The 19177-nt window shown below is 43.9% G+C and overlaps 1 protein-coding gene across 3 annotated transcripts in view; it reads left to right on the top strand.

Annotated features, from left to right (window-relative positions):
- Positions 1 to 12981: 12981 nt before the first annotated feature.
- The window catches only part of PHKA2 (phosphorylase kinase regulatory subunit alpha 2), a 70077-nt gene continuing 63881 nt past the window's right edge, over positions 12982 to 19177 (top strand). For 2 of the 3 annotated variants that reach the window (XM_050936470.1, XM_050936472.1), the window contains exons 1-2: positions 12982 to 13176; positions 16057 to 16311. In XM_050936470.1, coding sequence (XP_050792427.1) covers positions 16234 to 16311 — 78 coding nt within the window. In that variant the 5' untranslated portion in view covers positions 12982 to 13176; positions 16057 to 16233. Of the gene's footprint in view, positions 13177 to 16032; positions 16312 to 19177 lie in introns of all 3 variants that reach the window. The other variant, XM_050936471.1, reaches the window with a different exon arrangement.

Here is a 19177-nt window from a genome sequence, read left to right on the forward strand (position 1 = left end):
AATACAAATTACTAATCATTTGCACTTATACAACCATTTCAGATGTGTGCCTGTCCAGGAACAAGCTGGACTCTCCAGTTCTCCCAACAATAGCACTGCTATTTAAATGGCATCTTCTGCTAATCAGAATTTTTTCTAAACAGGGTTGAAAGGCTGACCACCAGGGCTGCTTGGCTGACAGTCTACTGAATTGGCAGAGGGAAACACTTTCCTTGGACTGTTTCTTATGTCTACACAAGTCCAAAGAAACAACTGCTTGCTACTGAAGTCAAGGTGATTAGAAAACATGTTACAATGCTCAGTAAGACACTGCTTGTTGTATTGCCAATGCCTGTGTTTTATAGAAGTGGGCAGGTGGCTTTGGGGGGGGGGGGGGAGAGAGAGAGGGGAAGAGTTAGAAATGCCTGCTTCTGCTGCCAGTCTGCCAAGTAGGGGAGAGGTAGCTGTGTAGGTGAAAGCATCCCAACTGAAGACAGACAGCTGGAGAGTTGCAGCAAGCAGGAAAAGAGGGAGGGGAAGAGAAAGAAAACCCAGAACTCTTTTAGTCTCTGCTACTATCTTGATAGGTAGCTGCTGCCAAAATACTATTTATACTGTGCCACAGGGTTTGCATGACCTATTACTGACAAATACTGTGATGGCATTAGGGTTTGGGAATTCAATCCAGACCAGTGAGGAATTGTGTCATCATCTTCCCTGTAATGTTGGGTGCCTCGCAATTCTTTGCTATTGTAGCTCCCAACCTGGGCCGCTCACAATGCTACCAGCATGCAGGTCAACCCAAAATGTCTGTGTGCTAAACAGCCCTGGTTCAGCAGCTCTGACCCCAGCAGCCTGTCTAGAGCCATAGCCGCACACTGGCTTCAACCAGCTTTGGTTACTACTTGCAGGGTGAGCCCAACACACACTCTGTATTTTCCCAAAACCATGTGCCCTGAAGTGTCCAGCCCTGTCCTGGACAGTTCATAGAAATAATATGGTTCATTTGTTCCTCTAAAGACACAAAAACATGATACAACTTATTAACTTAACTGGAGTGAGTACATCCTTCCCTTAAAACACCTCACTGAGTTGGTTTTTAGTAAAATAAAACAAATTTATTAACAATAGGGCAGAGGTTAAGTAATGCTGAGTAAGAAGGAATAAAGCTAGGAAAAAAAGGAAAAAAAGCAAACAGGATGTTAGGAAGTATTAAAAAGAGAATGAGGCGGAAAATATTTTATTGCTCTTATATAAATCCATGGTACGCCCACATCTTGAATACTGCGTATAGATGTGGTCTCCTCATCTCAAAAAAGATATACTGGCATTAGAAAAAATTCAGAGAAGGGCAACTAAAATGATTAGGGGTTTGGAACGGGTCCCACATGAGGAGAGATTAAAGAGGCTAGGACTTTTCAGCTTGGAAAAGAGGAGACTAAGGGGGAATATGACAGAGGTATATAAAATCATGAGTGGTGTGGAGAAAGTGAATAAGGAAAAGTTATTTACTTGTTCCCATAATATAATAACTAGGGGCCACCAAATGAAAGTAACGGGCAGGAGGTTTAAAACAAACAAAAAGTTCTTCACACAGCGCACAGTCAACCTGTGGAACTCCTTGCTTGAGGAGGTTGTGAAGGCTAGGACTATAACAAGGTTTAAAAGAGAACTGGACAAATTCATGGAGGTTAAGTCCATTAATGGCTATTAGCCAGGATAGTAAGGAATGGTGTCCCTAGCCTCTGTTTGTCAGAAGGTGGTGATGGACGGCAGGAGAGAGATCACTTGATCATTGCCTAGGTTCACTCTCCCTGGGGCACCTGGCATTGGCCACTGCCAGTAGACAAGATACTGGGCTGGATGTACCTTTGGTCTGCCCCAGTACAGTCATTCTTATATTCTTAAAAGACTACAAGCAAATAAAAGTAAAAATAATCTAAAAGTCTAAAACTTAACCTAGTAAGACATAGGCTTTGTGATGGTTTCTCTCACCTATCTTCCTTCTTCCCAGCTATGGCTGACTTTCCCTCCATCAGGACTTTTCACAGAAGTATAAGGTGCTTGTTTCCCTTGTCTTCTTAGGTGAAAGATCTTTATGTAAGCAAGTCTCTCACCAATATTCCGTTCTAGAGACGTCAGCCCCTCCTTGGTTGAAGGACCCGTCTTTCTCAGCTTGCAAAAGCACTGTTCTTCAAGGAATGTCCCTGTGGGTGCTCCACTTCAGGTGAATGTGTGTCCTGGCGCCTTTGGTCAGAGAATCTCAGCAACAGAGCTCATCTGAGTTGTGCATTCACTCTCCCCATCTCGGTGCCTAACTAGCGCAGCGTGACTAGACCCCTCCTCTCTTTTCCTTCTCAACCACCCTGGGCCTTAGACAAAGTTCCCAGCAGCATTAAAATCAATAGTTATCTTTAGGATTAGAATAGTCTTTTAGTTTTCTAGTTAGATTTAGTTATCTCCTTCTCCCCATTTCTTTCATTCAAATGTTCTTCCCTTCCTTTCCCCCTCCCCCAAGTTTGAATACCCCTTAGAATAATGTGTGTTCACCCTTAGGGCTGAACCACTACAATCTGACGGACTTCAAGCATTCCCTTTCCTGCCAGGAGGCGATCCTGGTCTTAGACACTTGCAGTGCATCCAGTGTCTAGGTGAGGCACATGTCCCACAAAAGTGCTCTCACTGAAGCAACTAAAAGTCTCAGGCCAGAAAGGCCAGAGACCTAGGTCTTAAACTTATCTGGATGGAGAAGTCTCTGTGATCAGCATTCGATCCCAAACAGTAGACACCCACACCCCGGACAACAGTCTCCTACAACCCCTTCTGAAAGACAACTTTCACCCTCCTCATAGAGGAAGGCTCACTCCTCCAAAAAGGCAGCAAGGAAAAGAGCATCAGCCATACTTATCTCAGCGATGCTGTAATCACCACTCTTCGATACTGATGTATCTCTTGTATGCACAGTACCACGTCAACCCACCTCACTTCTGACCCCTTCATTTTCCAGTGAGGAAGAAGACAATGAGGACAAGGGTTCTTTTACATCACACTATTCTTCTCCCATCCTCACTTCAGCATTAGGCCTAAATCTCACCACAGGGTTGACACCCAAACCTGGTATGGCCAGCCATGGATGCCTTTGCCATTCCCCATGCATTGGCCCTACTGAGTGGCATACAGGGAATAATACCCTGGCCCCCAAGCTCCTACAGGGAGAGGATTAGATCTTCCCCACTACTTTCAGTGGCTGCATCATCAGAGCACCCTGAGGAAAGCTTTGAAGAACAAGAGGAGGCCCTGGAACAAGAAACGACACCACCAGTCAACATTTCCTCTTTTTCCCCAATGAGGCCATAATGCCCCCGCCACCCCCAGCTGCAGATGATTTCAAACATTTCTAAGAGCTCATCAAAAGAATCGCCTAGCAATCCCTCTACAGGAAGTCTGAGAGTTCCAACATACATTACTGGACATTCTCCAAACTTCATCTCCATTGAAAATTGCACTTCTGATAAATGAAGCATTTCTAGAGCCGGATACAAACATATGGCAGACCCTGGCAACAATACTATCCACTTGCAAGAGAGTGGATAAAAAAAATATTATGTCCCCTCGAAGGAGACGGATGGACTTTTTATTTTCTCACCCCACATAAAACTCCTTAGTGGTTGATGTAGTCAAATAACGAGGAAGACAACACCAACCCAGATCCACCCCATATGACAAAGAGTGGAAATAGCTGGATCTATTCATCAGCCATTCTTCAATTTTGGATTGCCAATTACGCCGCACTGATGGCGAAATATGATCACACAAATTATTCCAAACTGATGGACTTTATTGACTATCATAGGACAAAAGAGACCAGTTTAAGGCCATCATCCCAGAGGGCCATCTCCTAGCCTGGACTTCCTTACAGCGTCTTTACATGCAGCAGACATGGCAGTACACTCCACAGCCCAATACCATGGTATGTGCCAAGTTTCATGGCTTCAACCTGTCCAGTTCCCACCATGGAAGACCTCCCTTTTGATGGCCAGAAGCTGTTTGCAGCAAAGACTGACAAGTCCCTCCACACTTTGAAGTACACTTGGGTGATCCTTCATTCCCTTGGGATATACACACCTGTATCAAGTAAAGAACAAGGTAAATACTATCCAACCCAGCGTACAAGGTCTGTCCCATACACCCAACAACAGAGGCAATATGACACACTAAAGCTCAGACAGAGACTTCCAAAGTATCGACCACCTCCAGCTCAATCATTGGTGTCCCAGCAATCCTCTGCAAAACAACAATTTTGAGGGTTTGGTCAAAGGCCTAAGAGAGCTCCCCCATTCCTCAGTGCTGACACCATCACTGACCATCTCCATTTTGGACGTTTTTGACTCCTTTCTATTTGGCGTGGAAATCCATCACCACAGACAAATAGGTTTTAGAAATAATCCACACTGGCTAGTTGATACCATTTACCTCCATCCCCCCTACCCTCCCTCCCTCCCTGTCCCTCTTCAGGAACCCCTCTCACAAACATCTTCTATGGCAAGAACTAAACCACCTCCAAAATCTGGGTGCTGTGGAGATGGTACCATCACAACACAGTGGGAAGCTGTTTTATTCTCACTACTTCTTAATCCAGAAAAAGAATGGAGGATGGAGTTATTCTAGACCTCAGAAAATTCAACAAATTTGTAAGGGTCCAATGGTTCAGGAAGGTCACTTTAGCAATAACAACACCAGCACTGGAACAGGGGGACTGGTCCTTGGCCCTTCACCTCCAAGACACCTATTTTCACATAACCATACATCCCACTCATGGGAGGTTCCTCAGATTTACTCTGGGAACAGAACATTGTCAATACAAAGTTCTACTTTTTGGCATTTTGACAGCACCATTGGTGTTTTCCAAAATATGTGTGGTAATGATGGCACACCTCTGCAAGCAGGGAGATAATCCATCCAATCACAAATTCTCCTCAGTTACTGCACAGGGTGAGTAACCTTGTCTTCTCTTGTGTCTGTCTAGTGATGGATGCCAGAGATGGCTTCTGTCCTTACTTATATCTTCCAAAGTTCAATTAACTTGTTTCAAGAGGCAGGGGGTGTCATAAACAGATAGTCAAGGGTTAATAGAACAGAAGTACTTCATGTCTCTTTTGCCTGTAAAGGGTTAAGTTCAGTGAGCCTGGCTGTCACCTGACCAGAGTACCAATCAGGGGACAGGATACTTTCAAATCTTGAAGGAGGGAAGTTTTTGTGTGTGCTGTTAGATTTTGGTTGTTGTTCACTCTGGGGGCTCAGAGGGACCAGACGTGCAACCAGGTTTCTCTCCAATCTCCCTGATACAGGTTCTTATAGATTCAAAATAGTAAGTACTAGGTAGATAAAGCGAGTTAGGCTTATGGTTGTTTTCTTTATTTGCAAATGTGTATTTGGCTGGGAGGAGTTCAAATTTGTATTTTGCTGAAAGGATTTTAATTGGTACTTGTATACTTAGACTGGGAGGGTATTCCCAGTGTCTATAGCTGAAAGACCCTGGTACCTATTCCATCTTAAATTTACAAAGATAATTTTTATTGTTTTTTCTTTCTTTAATTAAAAGCTTTTCTTGTTTAAGAACCTAATTGTTTTTTTAGTCTGGTGAGACCCCAGGAGACTGGGTCTGGATTCACCAGGAAATTGGTGGGGAGAAAGGAGGGAGGGGGGAGAGAGAGTCTAATTTCTCTCTATGTTAGGATTACTGTCTCTCTCAGGGAGAATCTGGGAGGGGAAGAGAGAAGGAGGGGGGAAGGTGCATTTTCCTCTCTGTTTTAAGATTCAAGGAGTTTGAATCACAGTGATCTTCCAGGGTAACCCAGGGAGGGGAAGCCTGGGAGAGGCAAGGGTGAGGTAAAGGGTTTACTTTCCTTGTGTTAAGATCCAGAGGGTCTGGGTCTTGGGGGTCCCCGGGCAAGGTTTTGGGGGGACCAGAGTGTACCAGGCACTGGAATTCTTGGTTGGTGGCAGTGCTACAGGTTCTAAGCTGGTAATTGAGCTTAGAGGAATTCATGCTGGTACCCCATCTTTTGGACGCTAAGGTTCAGAGTGGGGAATTATACCATGACAGGGGACCTCATGCTGTTCTTCTCGTCCTGTGGGCTTCCCATCCCCCTGAATGATTTCTACATAAATGGGGCTTCCATTGTTTTTTATTCCACGGTGCTTAATTTACACAGGAGACAAGTTGATAGTTATGACATTCCCTCCTGTCTAGGCAGACTGCACAGTCCAATATCAATGAGCATCCACAATCCCCCACAGAGTGCCAATACATACTTTTCATAATGATATTAAGAACCAGTGTGTCAAGCTTTCAGAAAAGACCTCACTCAATACAATCTGATCATTCAGTAATATTGTATGGAATCATTTGATTCAATTGCTTATCACTTGAGGTTCAGCACCCCCCCCCCCCGTCTTTATAGACCAGTGAACCTTTGCAGTGGATTCTTCTGAAAAGTAAAACTCAGACCAAGCATCTCTCTTTTGAGGAGTGGAGATGCCATGCTGTCTCTTCCCCAGTTTGTTAATGTGAGGTTTGCCTCCACCCTTTGTTAGCTTGATGGGTCTGTTTACTGATCATATATAAATTGGGCTAAACTCACATTCTTCCGTTTAGGATAGACTTATTTAACAACTTCCCCGACATACCTGGTTTATGCACACTTCAGTTATAATTCCAGCTGACATTCATAACTCTTAATGCCCATTATGTACATGTGTCACACAAGAATATTATTGACCTATGAGTTACTAGTTTTCAGATGATACCTGAAAGGCATGTTTTGTACAAAGAGAATTACAATAGCATGCAGGGTGTGAATAGAGGGGTGCTTAGTATCACAGTTGGCATGACATTACCGACAGATGAAAAAAAGACAAGTCCTCGTGCTAATGAGCTAACAGCCTATATTGGAAAAACACAAAAACGGAATATGGGAGGGACTTGGAAGGATAAGGGTTATAACCTTCAAAGTTAACGAGTTGTGCTTATTGGTAAATATTGCTGCATGCAGTAATGTAGCCACATTGGTCCCAGGATATTAGAGAGACAAGATGAGTCACCTGAGCGTTGAAGAAGAACTCTGTGTAAGCTCAGAAGTTTGTCTCTTTCACCAACAGATGTTGGTCCAGTAAAAGCTATTATCTTACCCACTTTGTCTCTCTCTTGTTACATATACAATTTGAGTTGGGAATTCATGTGATATCCTAACAAGATATCAGGTTTCTATAAATCATGGTGATGGGCACATTAAAATACAGAGAGAGTCATGCAACAAAGCCAGTCAGAGACAGGATGAAGTATTGAGAAACAGCTGCACATTTTAGGTTCTGCTAGACTTTTAACATTGTACCTGTCAACACATCTAACTATTGAGGCAGGTCAGTGCTGTTATGTTATTGCTTAACACTTAGCAGCCATTGGTCATAAGTGTACTGCTTCAACAGAAACAAAGCCATCAAGTCCATACTTGAGCTGTTCTAAAGATTTGAGAATAGGAAAAATCTGTGATCATGAATGTTGAACAAAGAAAACTCCCATCCATTTTCTCCTCTATGTTTTACAAAACTAACTATTTTAACAGGGGAAAATGGTGTTCCCTACTCCCTTCAGTTTGAATCTCAAATCTTAAAACAACAGCCAAGTATCATCTAAAAAAATGGCACTACCTTACTTGACAGATCTGGCCCCTGTGTGTATTCATAGTCTTGTCTGTTGACTTTAGTGATTAAAAAAAAGTTTATTACTTGTACTGTACTCCGTTCCATTAGCACTACAGAGTTAATATGGCTATGGGAGAGTGAGCTGCCTTCCGTTCTGGGATTGTGCCTCGTCCACTAAATTGTTAGCTAAATTCCAATTCAGGGTTCTGTTTAGAGGATTTAAGGAACTTCTGCATAGTAATTCTCCTTACCCCATCCTGTATTGTATACAGCAACGCTTCCAAAGTACAAAGACTGAATTCTCTGGTCTCCATTTCCTTACATCTTCTCTACCTTTACAGTCAGTTACAATCAATTTGGGAATCATGTCAAAAACAGAGTATTACAACATGAATGCTTTTCAATAACATTCTTAATTCCACATGCAAATCCCTTGAAGGTGTTTAGGAGTAGATTTTGTGCCTTCAACTATTTTGAAAATTCCCTTATGGGGTTAAACAGCCACTCACAGGTCTGATTCTTTTCTATTTAGGGGTGGGGGGAGGGAGCCAGTGGACGGGCAAGGAATTACAGGTTTTGCAACTGTCTGTTGCGCACATGCAGGTCAGGCATCTTTATTTGAAATCAAGACAGTTGCTCTGTGCCATATTGGGAAACTCCACAAATTTTAATAGAGTTATACCAGTGTAAAACAAGAGTAACAGTGGTAAATCTGGCCAAAAGTGCACATTTCAGCTGTCCATTACATCCCTAATGACTGCTTATAAGAAAAACAGTTTCATTTACAACTGGATAGTGTAAATCTTCTATCTTCATTAATTAATTAAAAAATAAAACACTAGAGTTGAATGCACCAGACAGATGGTCATAATCTCAAATCTGGTTTCAGTGCCAATTTGTTTTTCAGGTTAAAAAACAGTTCATATTCAAGTAAATGTCCTTACTTTTGCTAATGGCATCTTAGAATATTAAATAAAAAAAACATAAAATCTAATTTACTTTGTACTTTTTATTGTTATTTTTGCATTTCTCAGCTTGGACAATGGGAATAGGCTACTCGTTTTCACTTTTGTTTCTAATGACTTTCTAGTTAATTTCACTTTCTTATGCCTTAACACACTGTTCGATCTTTAAGATTGTTATCTTGCAAGCTGCCTCACACAACATTACATTAGCTTGTGAGTGCACAACTTGAGTCACAAATATTGTAGGGGAGAGTGTATTGGTTCTTAGACTCCCCCTCCTACCAGCCTGTTAATTAGAACTTTTAAAATAACTATTTAATGGAAACATTCCTATTGGTCTTAGGCTTTATACATATTGATCATTGTTAAAGGTAAATAAGGAGTCAAATTTTCCTTGAATCTGAAAGCCTCCCTAGACACGCATCCTGCAAACATTTATGCACGTGCTTAGCCTTACTAGCATAAGTACTTCCTTTGACTTCAGACACATGGACTGCTCATGCTAGTAAAGTTAAGCATGTTTGTAAGGGTTGCACATGCAGGCTCTTAAACTCTTCCAGGAATCTCTTTAGAGAGAGCCACCCCACTCCATATTACTAAATTCACTATTGCCACCCCTCCAGTGTTCAAAACTCATAGAAACATAGATTATTAGGGTTGGAAGGGACCTCAGGAGATCATCTAGTCCAACCCCCTGCTCAAAGCAGGACCAATCCCCAAATTGCCCCCTCAAGGATTGAACTCACAACCCTGGGTTTAGCAGGCCAATGCTCAATCCACTGAGCTATCATGAGTAAGGCAATCCCCAAAATCAGGTAACTGCATGAAAAAGTCTGAGACTTAAAAAAAACCAACATACCAATAAATGCTTGTGTCTCTTTAGTTACCCCTGTGTTTTGATCCTTCAGGGTTCCCAGTATCCAACTTTTCGCAGCCGCCATGAGAACTTTTTTAAAATGAAATGCCAGATTCTTTCTTAATAACATGACTCCTAGAGCTGGGGCTTTCAGAAAACAAACACACCAAATAGCTCAAGAGCAGCTGGGTGGGAGATTGGGCTCCGACGCAGGCTCTGCCCGGGCGTGCATGAGACTCCAGAGCTGCTAGAGAAGGACGGGTGGCGGCGCTCTGGCGAGGAGTTGAGAGATTTCCCGCAGCAGCGTGGCCGCCCCCGCCTGGACACAGGGTCCGGCACAACAAGGCGGCACCCAGTGGTTTCCCAGGAATTGAAATTGGGGGGGGGGGTGTTCGAATTTATAGGGGGGGTGTCAGGTCCAATGAGATATATAAAAGAGATATGAATAAAGTAAATGTTTTGTTAGGATTATGCAAATTTAACATAGGGAAAATGCAAGTTACACCAAAACACATAACAGATCTAGATTTCTAAAAAAAGAAAAAAAATTAAAAAAATGTATTTAATTTAAATTAACTTTTGAAAAGTAAGCCATCATGGGATAAGAGGGCAGTCCTCTCATGGATCAGTAACTGGTTAAAAGATGGGAAACAAAGGGTAGGAATAAATTATCAGTTTTCAGAATGGAGAGAGATAAATAGTGGTATCCTTGAAAGGTCAGTACTGGGACCAGTACTGTTCAACATATTCATCTGGAAAAATGGGTAAACAGTGAGGTGGCAAAATTTGCAGATGATACAAAACTATTCAAGATAGTTAAGTCCCAGACAGACTGCGAAGAGCTACAAAGGGATCTCACAAAACTAGGTGACTGGGAAACAAAATGGCAAATTAAATTCAAAGTTGATAAATGCAAAGTAATGCACATGGGAAAGCAATCTCAGCTATACATACAAAATGATGGCATTTGAATTAGCTGTTAACACTCATGAAAGAGATCTTGGAGTCATTGTGGATAGTTCTCTGAAAACATCCACTCAATGTGCAGCAGCAGTCACAAAAGCAAACAATGTTGGGAATCATTAAGAAAGGGATAGATAATAAGACAGAAAATATCACATTGCCTCTATATAAATCCATGGTACCTGCACACCTTGAATAGTGTGTGCAGATCTGGTCACCCATCCTCAAAAATATATATTGGAATTGGAAAAGGTACAGAGATGGGCAACTAAAATGATCAGGGGTATGAAACAGGAGGAGAGATTAAAATGACTGGGAATTTTCATCTTAGAAAAGATGACTAATGGGGATATGATAGAATCTATAAAATCTTGACTGGTGCGAAGAAATTGAATAAGTAAATTTTATTTAATCCTTCACATAACAGAAGAACTAGCAGTCATCCAATGAAATTAATAGGCTGCAGGTTTTAAAAAAACAAAAGGAAGTACTTCTTCACACATTATAAAATCAACCCAGGGAACTCTTTGCCAGGGGATGCTGTGAAGACCGAAACTATAACAGGATTATAAAAAGAACTAGATAAATTCCTGGAGAACAGGTCCATCTGTGGCTATTAGCCAGGATGGGGAGGGATACAACACCATGCTCTGAGTGTCCCTAGCCTGTTTGCCAGAAGCTGGGAATGGGCAACAGGGGATGGTCACTTGATGATTACCTGTTCTATTCATTTCCTCTGAAGCACCTGGCCTTGACCTGTTGTAAGACACAGTACTGGGCTATTTGGACCATTGGTCTGACCCAGTATGACCATTCTTATGTAAAAATTAATTATAATAATAAAAATGTTTAGTACAGAAACTCCCCAAAATAAAGACCTCCCAAGATAGAAACAATGTGAGATAACAACCTTGGCAAATAATGCATTTTAAAAATCTTGGCCTACTAGGAAACATATTTATATAAGTTTCCATTCCCAGTCACAAATCAAGCATTCTGGAGCAAAGTGACCAAAATATAGTCCAACAAACAAATGTTTATTTAACATGCCCCTCACTTTTCCCTCCACCGCACTCCACTCACCTGTGTTGTCCTTGGTCAGTGAAGACTCAGAGTTCAGAGGTGCTTTCACATGAGTACACCTTCCAGTTGGGGGACAAGAAGGCACCTTTCTTGTTCCTCCAGCTGCTCACTCTTTGCTCTGGCCACGTCTGTTCATTGTGCCACCGTTCACTCCACCGCTCTGTTGCCAATGGCCCTGCACAGTCACCTTCTGCTGCCATCTGCCACTGTGACCTCTATGAGCTGGTCTCGAGGTTCCACCAGCTCTCAGTGATTTCAACTGAGCTCTCAGTGCGGGAACCTCACTCGCTGCTAGTGCAGTCTGAGTTGTTTCTTACACAAAAACACTGTCCTCACAGGAACACTGTCCCCACAACAGGACTAAGCACTTAGACCTGATTGTCAGTGATTTCAGCTGCAGTGGTCACTTAACAGAACAAAAGACTATCTATGGAGCCTAATCAGCTCTAACTTTAAACAGTGGAGAGGGACAGGTCCCCACCCTCTCTCTTGATGCCTTCAAATCATCACAGGCTACAGTTCTACTGCCCTTTACTCATACAATAAGAACATTTCATCCCCCATTACCCCCACATTCAAGTGGTTTGTAACCCAGCCCCAGCCAAAATCTATCACTTGGACAACACAGTTTTGTTTGCTGGATACCTAGGTAGATTAGGTGTGAACGTCAATATAATCTGGCCCTGAAGCCTTTCCCCGCAGCCCCAGCTCATCACTAGCTGTCAGGGAGAGCTCATTTAGACTTTGCTTACAAATCATCATTTGAAATTATTAGGTTGGCCAACATCACCGAAATGAATGCACTGACATCATAAAAAACAGCTGTATAAGGAAGCAAGGAAGCTAGTCTATGTTCATACTTTTCAAATCTATTCTACTTTTTCAGATACACACATTTTATCATACACTGTATAAGCTTTTAAAGTGTGTATTAATGGTTCAGTTTAAATTCAGATTTCCAGTCACTGAATTGGTCTGTAACTAGCTCACAAAAACTGGGGGCTGTAGGGAATTCACTGGCGGCCCCGGGACGTTCCCGCAGCGCCACGCTCAGTTCGCCCGCTGCCCCCGCTGAGAACTAGGCTGCCGCTGCCCGGGTCCTAACAGCAGCGTAGCGCCGTTATTGATGTCAAAGGGCTTTAAAAATACACCCAAGAGAAAGTCCCCTCCTAACTCAAGCCTATTAGCAGCACCAACGAGCTCAGTGGCGAGGTGGGTTTTTTTTTCGTTTCTCGAACAAGCGGTGGTTCTGTTTGGGTGCCAGCCGCTCTACCGTCCTTGCATGGCCTGTGCGCCAGCGAGCTGCCGCGGGAGGGCGGGGCGGGCAGACCCCAGGTTTCCCCTCCCCCGGCTGCAGCGGCGCCGGCTTCTGCAGCCTGGTGTTCGCGGCGGCACCTGTCACTCGGCAGCCTGCCGGGGCTCGGGCGCCTAGCTGGGTGCGAACGGCCCGGGGCCTGCCCGCGGGGGGACTGCACGGGCCCGGGGGGCTGGGTTGCCTTCCCCGCCCCCGCAGCCCCTAGCCTGGGCAGCGGGTTGGGTTGCTGCTGGGCGATCCCTTCCTCCTCCCACGGCAGCGGGCCGGAGCGGGGCAGGCAGAGGATGGGCCCCCCGGTTGCCCTTCGGCAGGTGAGTGGCTGCAGAGCGCCCAGCTGCGCACATCTCGCCGCACGGGTGACACCCACATTGACAGGCATTTCCGAGCGAGTCGGGATCCGGCAGCGAAAGGCGCTTGTTGGCCGGTGGCAGGAGCCGTCGTAAAGGAAACAGGCAAAGCAGCCATCGGCCAGTCCCTGCAGCCCCATCGGATATTGAGATTACAGCAAATTAGTCCCCCCCACCCCGGTCCCCAACCCCCAGGGCCGGGTTGTGTGTGAAATTCTAATCAGCTGGCGAAGAGGCGAGTCGGAGCATCGCTGGCTGTGACACACGCCCTCTGGAATGCGGCAGCTTTGGACAGAGCTGGATTAACTTTTTGTGGGCCCAGTGCCCAACATATTTGTGGGTCCCCATGGGACAAGGCGCAGGGGGACGGGACGGTCAGTCTCCAGAGTGAAGGGCAGGCTGGGGGCAATGATGCACAGTGTGGTTGGAGCAGTCCCACTCTGTGCAGCCCAGCAGGAGGGCACTGGATACAAACCCGCAGCTGCCAGACGCATACTGGTCTGCCCAGCCCTGTGCTGCCAGCATGCCCCTTCCCCTTGAGAGCGGGCCCGCACTGCTCCTGTGCTCCAGCCTTATGCCCAGTGCGCCCTTGCTCAGAGACCTCCACCACAGAGCTCTACGCCCAGCCCCCACCGCAACTGCACAGCACCCTGCACACCACACTGCTCTCCCAGCACCTCCCCCCCCCGCCTATAGACCTCCCCATTGCCCACCACCTTCATCACAGTCCCACCATCACAGCTGCACAGCACCCCATATTCCTGAGGGGATTCTGCACCAAAAAATTAAAAATTTGGAGCACAATATTTTAAAATTCTGCAAATTTTGTCAAAGAAATGAGTCTCCAAAATGGTAGTGGGGAGCACAGGCCACTGGTTGCATGGAGGTGGGAGATTACCCTGCAGCCTCCCCCCACCCCGGGATAGGGACAGGGACTCGGCAGTGAGGGGCTGCAACCGACCCTGATTCAATGGAAGGGCCAGGCCTGCCCCCAGAAACACCCTGGGGCCCTGCCCCCCTGTGCCAGGTGCTCCAGGTGTGGGTGAGTAGGCTCAGCCTAGCAGCAGGATCCAAGTGCAGAGGGACTTAGTGTGGGGGGATCCAGGTGGGGGTAAGAGAGTTCTCTGTGGGGCACTCTGGGTGTGGGTGGCTCAGTGGGTGATCTAGATGCACAGAAGCTCATTGGGAGGTTCCAAGTGCAGGGGTAATGGGACTCTGCAGGGGATCCAGGTGAAGGTGTTTGGGGCTCAGCGGGGGTGGGGCTAGGTGCAAGGGAGGTGATGTTCATTTGGGTGGGGGGTCTAGATGGTTGGAGCTCAGTGGAGAGGGTGTATGGGGAGGGGGGTCATTGGGGTGGTACAGAGGCAGGGGAGGTGGGGCTTGTCAGGGGGAGGGTTCAATGGGTCTGCTTAACAGGGGAGCCCCAATTTCTGCCAAGGGATGCTGCATGCTGGGCTCCAGCTTCCCTCCTACCCCCGCTTCCCCCATCCCCTTCTCTTCCCATCCCATGCCCCTTCCCCACCGTTCCATCTCCTCCTCATCCCACCCCCTTCTTCCCCCCTGGCCCTGCTTCCCCCATCCCCTTCTCTTCCCATCCCATGCCCCTTCCCCATTGCTCCATCTACTCATCCCACCCCCTTCCTTCCCAGCAGGGCTTTGGAGCGGAGCCCAGAGCTGGAGCATGGAGCAGTGGAGCTGCTTCCCACTGCCCTCGCTTCCCATGCCCCCTTCTCTTGCCCATCCCATCCCCCTTTCCCACCACTCCATCTTCTCCCCAGGCTTGGGAGGCAGAGGGAAACCCTTTGACAAGAAAGGGTAAATATCAAATAAGTCCTGAAGAAAGATGGGGGTGGATGGGTCACTACAAAAAGTGGTAATTTCCCCTCTGCTGATACTCTCACCTTCTTGTCAACTCTTGGAAATGGGCAATTTCCACCTTGATTTCACTGGCCTCCTTAGCACTACAAAAGTAATTTCCCTCTTATATTAACCCCTTCTTGTCAACTGTTGAGAATAGGCCACTTCCACCTTATTTGAATTGGCCTCATTAGCCCTGACCCCCTACTTGGTAAGGCAACTCCCATCTTTTCATGTGCTATAGTATATATATTGCTTACTGTATTTTTCAGTCCATGCATCTGATGAAGTGGGTTCTAGCCCACGAAAGCTTATGCCCAAATAAATTTGTTAGTCTCTAAGGTGCCACAAGGACTCCTTGTTGTTTTTACAGTTTATTGTGTCCCTGTCTGTTTCTTAGATATTGAACTAAAGAGCTGTATTACCCTCTGGACTGATCCCCTATCCATGGGTAGGGTTACAACACAGAAGCTATAAACAATCGCTTACATTTATTGCATACAAAGGATGATTGTATCCATATAAACACAGTTCATATGGGGCAGTAACTTGCCCATTCATTTTAGGTGTTATAAAATGAAATGAAATATATTACTTCTGTCATATATATTCCTTCTACACTGGAGTAATATTGCTTGCTTATGTATCATAATAATAGCATGTAGACTTGTCATAACTAGGATTATATATGACAGAAGTAATGTATTGCAGTATGTAATATATGTGTGTTAGGTGTTTAAAACAGTGCACTCTGTTCTTGGCCTGAATTCTTTTTTTCTTTCATAGTGGTGTGAACATATCGAGAAAATAAATTAATCATTTGTGGCCTCTGATTATGTGAGGAGCATGTAGATAATGTCCATGGTGCAGTATGCACATTGATTACTGGCCAGGTTAATCTGGCCAGGGTTTGCATGCAGATGAAGGGGTAAACCTTCTCTATAATCCCTGCTTTGTTGACAGCTGTTCTGTTTATTTTGGAACAAGGGCATCAGTTGCTAGCGAGTGTCACAGGCAAGCTTGCTGCATGAATGAACCAGGAAGAATAAGAGGTGCTTCAGAGAGAGGATCCCAGCCGCTCTTTCTCTTCCTGCTGCTCTGAAGTGTGGGAGGGAGGCACACACACAGAAAGAGAGAGACACAAAAATCCCAGGTCTTAGGGAGATGAGAAGCAGAAGCAACTCTGGAGTCCGCTTGGATGGCTACGCCCGACTGGTTCAACAGACCATTTTATGTCACCAGGTGAGTGCAGAGTCAGCGGAGAGAAGAGTGGGATCCTTACACTCCTTCGCCAACCCTGTTGGACTTTTGTTTTGAGGGAGTTTTTTTCTCTCTTATTAATGTTTTTTTTTAAATCTTACTCATTGTTTCAGTCGGCTCTGTGGGTTTCTTGATATGAATTCAGTGGACTAGTTAATTGTTTAGTGGACATGGCAGTACTGGTTTGGGGCAGATCCAAGAGCAGCCCGTGCTTTTGGAGTATGTGCGTGGAGCTCATAATTGTATGGAGTATTGGTTCAGCGTGTTGCAATAGGGAGCAGAGTATGTTTGTACAATCTGTTATTCTAGGAAATAGAGTGTGGAGACTTATGCTATAAAGTATTTCTTAAATGTGGTATGGTATGAGGTGGAGTTTATTGTACAAAATAAGTGGAGTATTAGTTTAGGAAGAGAACAAAGAGAGGGGAACTGAGGCAGTGCTACAGATAAATATCCTGTACTGTATTCATTCTATAATGTGGATATTGGACATGCAGCATTCATAATAATAGAAAAATATTGCCTGTCTAAAGTAAATGGTAGCTTCTTTTCATTTTGAGTGGGCATCAAGTAAAATTAGTCACTGTAACTCAACAAGGATACTTAGTAGCTGATTATACAAGACATGAAAAAGCATATCCATTGTATGTGGAAACCCAGTGAGTTCTTAACCACAATGACGTTAAAATAAGATTTATGTTCAATGGCTTGCCTTCACTCAGAATGTGAGCTTGCATCATTGTGTATCTTTAGAAACTGGTGAACGTAGGCATAATGGTGACTTTCAGATATGTGGCTATGAATTTCATTTATCTGAAAGTAAGACTGTATCCGAAATAGAGCTGGTTCAGTTGCCAGCAAACATAATTTGTTTAGTACGTGTCTATAACAATACACTTCATACCAAAATCTTTGGCTTGATTCTCCTCTCAATTACACTGAAAATCTACGATCACTATGTTAACTTTAATGGAGTGACTTCAGATTTATATCATACTGTAACTCAGATCAGACTCTGACCCCTTGTTGTGTGGCTTGGATACATAAACAGTAAAAGAATGACACTGTCAAGGCTGGTAGGCAAAAAATGTGACCTACTAGATGTGTTTTCACTCATGGACATGCATAAACAGCTACCATAGTGTTCTCCATTTGCTCAGCTCGTCATTTTCATCCTTAGGAACAGACGTAGGGTAGAGAAAAGTTATAGTGTCCTTTGAGATGGTGTGGTTCAATTAAAATAGTTCAGCATATAAAGATGAGAGCAAGGAATTTTTGCCATGAGTCAGTTTCCAAATATACTTATTACTAAGCACTGAATGAGGCTGCAAGGCTGTGGAGGAGGGTGTTACAGACCCAAACCTGCTCGTGCTGAAGTCAATAGGAGTTTTGCCATTTCGTATATTTGTGAATAACTGTGTTTGGATAGTATTTGTTATAAGCAACATAGAAATCTAATAAGAAGGACTGATGTATTTAGTGTATACTGGGGTAGATTATTAGTTTTATTCCAGTTTATACCAGCTGACCTATAATCTTCAAATCACACATTACATTTTTTGTGCAAAATATAAGTGAAGAACTCTTTCTTTTCTATGGAACGGTCAATGTTGAGAAGAGTTTGGTCTTTAAAAAGAAAAGCCAATTTCCGTTTAGACACTGATCATCTGATCAGAGGGAAAATTGTTATCAAAGCAGTGCTTGTATGCATGTGAACAAAGAAGTGCTGTAAAATGGGTGCTATTATTTCTTTACAGGCTTAAAAAGTACACTTTTCATAACAGCAGTACATTCATTTAAAAAGAAAGTGTTGTTCACTTACCTAAGGGGATTCAGTACTTTCTTTGAGAAACATGATGTTCAGGAATTAGTTTCTAGGATAGTATCAGAGGGGTAGCCGTGTTAGTCTGGATCTGTAAAAGCAGCAAGGAATCCTGTGGCACCTTATAGACTAACAGACGTTTTGGAGCATGAGCTTTCGTGGGTGAATGCGTGCATCTGAGGAAGTGGGTATTCACCCACGAAAGCTCATGGTCCAAAACGTCTGTTAGTCTATAAGGTGCCACAGGATTCTTTGCTGCCTTTCTAGGATAAAAATCCAGTGCTAGGCATTTAGCATGCTAGGCATTTTGAAAAACTAGTGGTGGTGGTGTTTGTTTTTATTTGCATTCATATTACGCAAAGACAGAACTCTTTTAAAAGCAAAATTAATTTAGAAGATATGTGTTCTGAGCCAGGCATAAATTCCAAATGCAAGCTGTCATCCCACCCAGAGGTCTGCACAGGGGGATCCCATGTATCTGCATGGAGCCACACTGAAGTCAGAGCTCCTTGCAGGACTGGTGCCATAGTGAACATTCTATTTTCTGCTAACATATATGACCCTCGCATTGTATAGACGTGATAGGTGCTTTAGAAATGCAGATGGATATATTAAAGACCATAATTTGAGTTAATATGATGGAGAAGGCGTAGCTATGATCATATATTAGTTAATGATGAGGAAAATCCAGTGGGGAAAATGTTCAATATGTCTCCTCCATGTGCAATATCATTATTCTTCTGATACAGTTATTTTATTTATATAACAATTTTTATTTAAAGATTATTGCACTATATTATTTATACCCTCTATAGCCCAATGTACAGAAGAATAATGACTCAAGTATTTTATTTCACTCATTAGGTTGGGGTTTTTTGCATTTTTTGTGTTTTATCCAATGTCAATATACATTTTATGGACACATTTTAAAGTTTTTCTTTTTTAAAAAAGTATTACATGGGGTACTTAAGGAGAACAAAATATGTAGCTAAAATAGAAACCACTTCTGGCTATCTTATTTTTTTA

The sequence above is a fragment of the Gopherus flavomarginatus genome, chromosome 1 (genome assembly GCF_025201925.1).
Source record: "Gopherus flavomarginatus isolate rGopFla2 chromosome 1, rGopFla2.mat.asm, whole genome shotgun sequence".
Taxonomy (NCBI): domain Eukaryota; kingdom Metazoa; phylum Chordata; order Testudines; family Testudinidae; genus Gopherus; species Gopherus flavomarginatus.